This window comes from Lactuca saligna, chromosome 6, assembly GCF_052625555.1.
Source record: "Lactuca saligna cultivar CGN05327 chromosome 6, ASM5262555v1, whole genome shotgun sequence".
Taxonomy (NCBI): Eukaryota; Viridiplantae; Streptophyta; class Magnoliopsida; order Asterales; family Asteraceae; genus Lactuca; species Lactuca saligna.
In genome coordinates this window covers 10,053,544-10,060,409 of record NC_136422.1, presented here as the reverse complement: position 1 = coordinate 10,060,409, position 6,866 = coordinate 10,053,544, and the positions used below count along the sequence as shown (strand labels likewise).

Below are 6,866 nucleotides of genomic sequence, written 5' to 3'. Positions count from 1 at the left end.
AGCACTACCACCACATATATCCCATAATTAAACACTTAGTAAGCGTTTTCGTTCGATTTTCAGACCATGTAGATATATGTGTGTTGAAGACCAAAAACTATGTCCAAACTAGGTGAATGTATCGGTTTAGAAAGGGTTTTCTAGATTTTTTTAGATGAAGGGTTTGTTGGTTTTAGACATCTTGAGGTTTTTTTTTTTTTTTTTTTTTTTTTTTTTTTTTTTTTTGAAGTGGTTTCTAGGTTTTTATAAATTTGGAGCATTTTCAAAGGGATTTATAGGTTGTTATATTTGGTTTTATGTGTTTCCTGGATTTGATTGTTATTATGTGTTTGAATGCGTGTTGTGTGTTTTGGTTTTAATCATGAACACTCATTCTAATGGGTGATGATGATGGTGGTGGTAGTGATGGTTGTGTGGAACCATGGTGATGACATTGGACTGTGACGGTGTTGCTGTTGGAGGTAGGGCATTTTTGATTAAATAAAATATAAATTATTGTCAAAATTAAATAAAATAATAAAGAGAAAAAGTCTTTCAATCATGTAATTTTGTAATTAATAAATAAATAAATAAATAAAAAGACAATTGTTCATTTAATTCAATTAGTTTAAAGTTTTGTTGGGAAGGGTGTTGATACATATGTTATGAAATAAAGCCCTTCCATTTTAATTCTCTTCCTCAACATGCAACATTCGCCCTCTGTGAGCAAAGGAACAGATCACATCGCTTCCCGCGTACAAGAACCCTAATTTTAATCAATTCTCCAGATTCTGTGTAAAACCCTACAACTATTTTGACATTCAATTTCTGGGTTTTGTTTTTTCTACAAAAAATCGTGAAAAAATGACCCAACTGAAGCCCATTCTCTCTCACGTCGATAACATCCCGTCGGCCGGAAAATTCAAACCGGACAAATCATCTCTTTACTACATCCACCATCGTCTCCGTTACCAAACTTCTCTCCCCAAACTTACAATTTGGTCGACCATTTTTCTCTCATTGATCGTTTTTTTCTTCTTCTTATCCCCTCCTGCCACCCCCGCCCCTCGCCGTGGCCTCCGTACAACCACTTCCTACGGCGGATCAGGATGGGAGAGCCGAATCAAGCTATCTGCTAAACCCCGTTCCGGCACTGGTCATACAGTCCTTGTTACAGGCGCCGCCGGTTTCATCGGCGCTCATGCTTCGGTTGCTCTTAAACGGCGTGGAGACGGTGTGGTTGGACTCGATAACTTCAATCATTACTACGACATCACCCTAAAAAAATCACGGAAATCGAAACTCCTGGACCGCGCCGGTGTGTTCGTCGTTGAAGGTGACATCAACGACGTAGTTTTGCTCCGGAAACTCTTCGGTTTAGTGCACTTCACTCACGTCCTCCACCTCGCTGCACAGGCCGGCGTAAGGTACGCAATGGTAAATCCCAATTCATACATCAGATCCAACATAGATGGCCTCGTTAACCTCCTAGAAGTTGTGAAATCGTCGATCGCGCAACCGGCAATCGTCTGGGCATCTTCCAGTTCGGTTTACGGCCTCAATTCAAAAGTATCCTTCTCGGAAAAAGACCGAACAGATCAACCGGCGAGCCTTTACGCCGCCACGAAGAAAGCCGGTGAGGAAATCGCCCATGCTTACAATCATATCTACGGTCTATCTATCACTGGTTTGCGATTTTTCACTGTTTATGGACCTTGGGGTAGACCTGACATGGCATATTTCTTTTTCACCAAAGATATCTTGAATCGAAAGCAGATTTCTATCTTTGAAGGGCCTAATCATGGAACTATCGCTAGGGATTTCACCTACATTGATGACATTGTAAAGGGTTGTTTATCAGCAATAGACACAGCAAAAAAGAGCACCGGAAATGGAGGGAAGAAGAAGGGTGAAGCTCAATTCAGGATCATTAATTTGGGGAATACTTCCCCTGTTTCAGTTCATAAGTTAGTAAGCATTTTGGAGAAGTTGTTGAAGGTGAAAGCTAAGAAGAAGGTGGTGTTGATGCCTAGAAATGGGGATGTGCCAATAACGCATGCCAATATAAGCTTGGCACGTATGGAGCTTGGGTATAAACGCACCATGGATTTGGAGATGGGATTGAAGAAATTTGTTAAATGGTATCTTGATTATTATGATGTTAAGAAGAAGAGTTCTTGGTGAAGTGAAGAAAACCAGGTTTACATATAAACCTTTTTTCAGTAATAATCTTTATGATCAATGCTACTTTTTAAAACTACTAAATGGTTTGTAGGTTCGAGATTAAACATTAACATGACTGTGTTCTTTTACATCTTTCTAGTTTCCCTCGAAATAACTTAGCAGTGGAAGAATATGGATTGATGTATCGGGTTTAGATTGATGATTATACGATAATGACAAGTTATTTAGAGAATAATAGTTGAATACTATACTTTAAATGTATAAAATAATGTGTCTTGTGATTGCTGTAATCATCATAGAAAGAGGAGCCATGCGAGTCTGGTTCTCTGTTTTTTATTTATGAAAGTTGTTGGGATTCCATTCATTCCATTGTGGATTTGGATTTTCTTTAGGTAAATTGTTTGGTGAATCTCATTCACTCATTAATGTTAAACCGAATGATTTCCACCTTTTAACAGTTAAAAGATGGTAAGATTGTTCAGTGGTTGGCTTTTGATTCATTCAGAGGTGATTTTTATGTCACTTCTTAGTGGTTTTGTGTAGAGATTATCAAACAACCTCTAAGATAAATAAAAATGATACATTTTTAGCTTAAATAATTTGATCTAAAACATAATTTGGACTTCCAAACAAATTGTTCTCGTGTAAAATATAAATTACAAAAATTTTGGGACTTTATTTTAACTTTCAAAACTTTAAAATCAACACAGTTATTCGTATTTTGCAAAACTGGAAAATCAACACATTAGTTTTGAAAATTAATAAAAAAGAAAAAAGGAAAAAAAAAAATCCGAAAGTGAAAAGTAAATGTGGAGGACTTTGGCAATCGTTTATAGGACCAAGGTCGAGGCCTGAGCCGGCTACCATCCTGTCTACCACCTGCGTCCAAGGCAGGTCGACTTTGGAAGTAATAGCCAAAATTCAACACAATTTGTCAATTTCCACCTTATTTATACTTTTGGTCCTTCTACTTTCATGCTTCTTTCAGTTTCATCTCATACTGAGCTAACAAACCAATTCCAAACTAAAAGCTAACAAATTGACATAAGTTAGCCCTAAGCACAAATAAGCTTGATTTGAGAAGCATTATCCCCATGTCGAGTCTGCCCAAACTAATCGGGGTTAGCTTAAGCGCTCTCTCTAAACTGACTCTTTGCAGTGATAAGTCGATTTATATCTTTCTTGGGATGTAAATTGGTCTGGAATCGAAATAACTAAAAACCGATTAAGGAGTGAACGAGGAACCAATAACTAGATCGAATACCACTAATCGGTTCCAGTTCGGTTCTACTAGAAAGCGTGCTATCTAAAATGGTGATCGGTACTGAAACTGGAATTGAAAATAAAAAAATGATGAATTTGGGGAATCGAACCGAATACCACTAATCGATTCCAAACGGTTTAAAAAGTTCATACCTATATCGTTCTACATAAGTTTGCTACTTAGAGGTGTCACCGACTATGCCTCTTGACCCTTTAAATTGCTGGTGCTTAGTTCATACGTGTCATTCATCATTTTCAAGATCTAGTTCGTCTTATCGAATTGGGCTTTTCGTACCACTTGAGTTATACTAAATCATAGTAATCATAGTAACCTTTGACACTAGTATAAATTACATACCGAACAAAACAAACACTTGACTCCAAAATTATCAACAATAAATTAGTAAGAAATTTAACTTGTTACTTAAATCCTTGAAAACTTTAAATATGGTTAATAACTTATAAGGGTAATAAACTTTATCTCATATACATATTTAGTAGCATATTTTTTTACATATTTAGTTATTTGTTTTACTTTTCATTTTGGACATATGACCATAAAACCTTTTTTATTCATATATAATCACCAAATTTAATACTCATATTGTATAAAAACATAAGTGACTAAATATATATATAAAAAAATAATAATAAAAAAATTTAATTAAATATATACACAGTTAAATAGTTTATAAGTCAATAACCATTTGAAATAAAAACTATATAAATGGGTTGAGATAAATTGATAAGAACATATAAGTTCGATGTTTTTAAAAGTCATTAAGCCTAAAATATAAGCTCTAAATTGAAACTAAACCAAGGTATCTAAAAACAAAGGAAATACGTATATTCGTAAAAGAGGATTTTGAGTTTGGATGAAGAAAATTATATAAGAGAAATGGTGTGATGCAATTAGGTTTAAGGCTGTGCTTATCTGTCAGCCTGCTCTATAGTCTGTACATTAATCTTCGGGTACCCGATCACGTGGTTCAGCTTTTCCCTGCTCAATCATGTACACAAAAAGATTCTGCCAAGAAAAACGATGACCAAAACCCCAACCCCAACCCCAACCCACCTACGATCAACAATTAATAACATGAATCTCTCTGTTAATGGCCACCAATTTTAGTCACCCTCTTCACGATCATCATCAATTCCAGCAATGAAAGGCGGCTTTTCAGCGCCCGGTGATTACATCTACTTCAAGTCCCAAGTCCCTCTCCACAAGATCCCTGTAAGTTTTTCTTGTCTTAGATTCCGTCGATCTTTCACTTGATTATACATCTACTGACTTACCCAATTCGATAAACCACTGGTTTCGATTGTTACTTTCATTATGTCAAAACCCTATTTACAGTTTCGATTCAGCATCAATCGTTCGATGTTTACTCCCAATGAACCTAATATTATTAAAATTCACATTAAACTAGAGCTATACTTCAACTTTTGAGATTAAATTGGCTAATCTGCACCTTCCAATTGCTATATTACTTGCAAGCATTAAACTTTATCGCAAGTTCTGTAAACAGAAAAAATGTTGATATTAGGTTTTATATCCAAATTGATGTAAGAATAACATATATGGAGATTAATTTTGACATAAATTTTACAGATTGGCACAAAGCAATGGAGATATTATGATTTTGGCCCTAAAGTAGTGCCTCCATTGATATGTCTTCCTGGAACTGCTGGAACAGCAGATGTTTACTACAAACAAATCATGGCACTCTCCATGAAGGTAACAATAACATTGTTAAAGCAAAAAACCAAGTTGAAGGATTCTTTTTCATAACAAAGTTTTCAGAAATCTTTTTTTTTTTTTGTTTCTTTTTCAGGGTTATCGAGTGATTTCTGTTGATATTCCTCGTGTTTGGAACAATCAAGAATGGGTTCAAGCATTCGAGAAGTTTTTGGATGTTATTGATGTCCACCATGTAAGATTATCTGATTCCATTTTTGAGTTTATTGTTATTTATTTAAATCTAATGAATCTTTTTTTTTTTAACAGATACATCTTTATGGAACATCACTTGGTGGATTTTTAGCACTACTTTTTGCTCAACATAGACCAAGAAGAGTAAAATCTTTGGTCCTTTCCAATGCATTTTTGGATACAAAATATTTCTCGTCTGCAATGCCTTGGGCTCCTGTGTATGTATCATTAAAAAAAAGGGCACTTTCTTTTTTTTTTTGGACTGAATGAACTGTGAGTAAATGACGATTTTACCCTTGTGTAACATAACAGTGTAAGTTGGACCCCTTCTTTCCTGCTGAAACGGTATGTCCTAACAGGAATCCCGAATGGTCCACATGAACCATTTATTGCTGATTCTGTGGACTTTGTTGTTGCACAGGTGAGTTTTAAATCTAAAACTTGAATTATTTCCTAATGATTTTATAAAAGTTTAAAGTAATTATTATCTCATAATAAATATGTTAAAAATAAAAAACCTGCAGGTTGAGACCATGACAAGGGAGGATTTGGCTTCCAGATTGACTTTAACAAGTGATGCTGCATCAGTGGGACCCCTTCTGCTTTCCAATTCTTTAATCACTATTATGGATGTATGCTTCCACAACTCATAAGTCATAATCATATTACAAATAGCAACCTACTTTAATTTATTATTAATGATTTAAATGGGATGTGTGTTTTTATTTTATTTTTAAAGACAAATGATAAAGGTGCAACTCCTCGGGAACTTAAAGATGAAGTAAGTGAAAGGTTTCCGGAAGCAAGAAGAGCATTGATCAAAAGTGGTGGTGATTTTCCATTTCTTTCACGCCCAGATGAAGTTAATCTCCATCTTAATGTAAAAATTAAAAAATATATATATATATATATTCCACAACTTCTTTTTTTTTATATAATTTTTATATATTTTGTCTCTTTTATAAGTTTTAATCAACATGGTGACAGTTACACCTGAGACGCGTCGGTGTAGAAGCTCGTGAAGACCTGGTTCCCGGAGTCCCAAAGGGCGGCGACAGTGGCAGCAATGGTGGTGGTGGTGGTGGTGATGGTGGTGGCTCGGGTGGACCAAAAGAAGATGGAGAAGAGGAGGGGCCGAGCCCTGATGGACCTTCTGGTGAGGTGGCTCAGCCTGTAATTGGTCCGGAAAGCAATGTTTCCGGTGATGTAGACATTCAGGTGGTTGGCGGCACCACCACCGCCATGAGTGTCGGCTCTCTACCGCCGCTGATACTTGAAGCGTACTTGAAGCAATTGATGGTTGGGTGTTTGGTTGTTTATTGTCGGATTCCTGTTAGTTTGTTAACATTGTACATGAGGGATCAGGATTATTCTAAGATTCATTTGTTTGTGTAAATGGCGACTTTTTTGTTTGTAAAATATTGTTTGGTCCTAGTTTTTTATACAACATTTTTTGTTAAATTCAAGTTGAGTGTATTTTGTTCCTAAAAATCAAATTTCCAACTTT

The 6,866-nt window shown here is 35.7% G+C and overlaps 1 protein-coding gene and 1 pseudogene across 2 annotated transcripts; both read left to right on the top strand.

Annotated features, from left to right (window-relative positions):
• The first annotated feature begins 664 nt into the window (after window positions 1-664).
• On the top strand, window positions 665-2,417 carry LOC145000887 (UDP-glucuronate 4-epimerase 5 pseudogene; annotated as a pseudogene).
• Window positions 2,418-4,307: 1,890 nt separating this feature from the next.
• Window positions 4,308-6,825, top strand: LOC145001931 (alpha/beta-Hydrolases superfamily protein). 2 transcript variants are annotated; one of them, XM_078961261.1, is made up of 8 exons: window positions 4,308-4,660; window positions 5,039-5,164; window positions 5,262-5,360; window positions 5,435-5,577; window positions 5,672-5,780; window positions 5,884-5,991; window positions 6,099-6,221; window positions 6,347-6,825. In XM_078961261.1, exons 1-8 carry the CDS (start codon window positions 4,589-4,591, stop codon window positions 6,752-6,754), a joined length of 1,188 nt encoding a protein of 395 aa, XP_078817387.1. In that variant the 5' UTR covers window positions 4,308-4,588; the 3' UTR covers window positions 6,755-6,825. The 2 variants fall into 2 exon arrangements, with proteins under 2 accessions (XP_078817387.1, XP_078817386.1); XM_078961260.1 differs by having other exon boundaries at window positions 4,315-4,660; window positions 6,099-6,239.
• The last annotated feature ends 41 nt before the right edge of the window (window positions 6,826-6,866 follow it).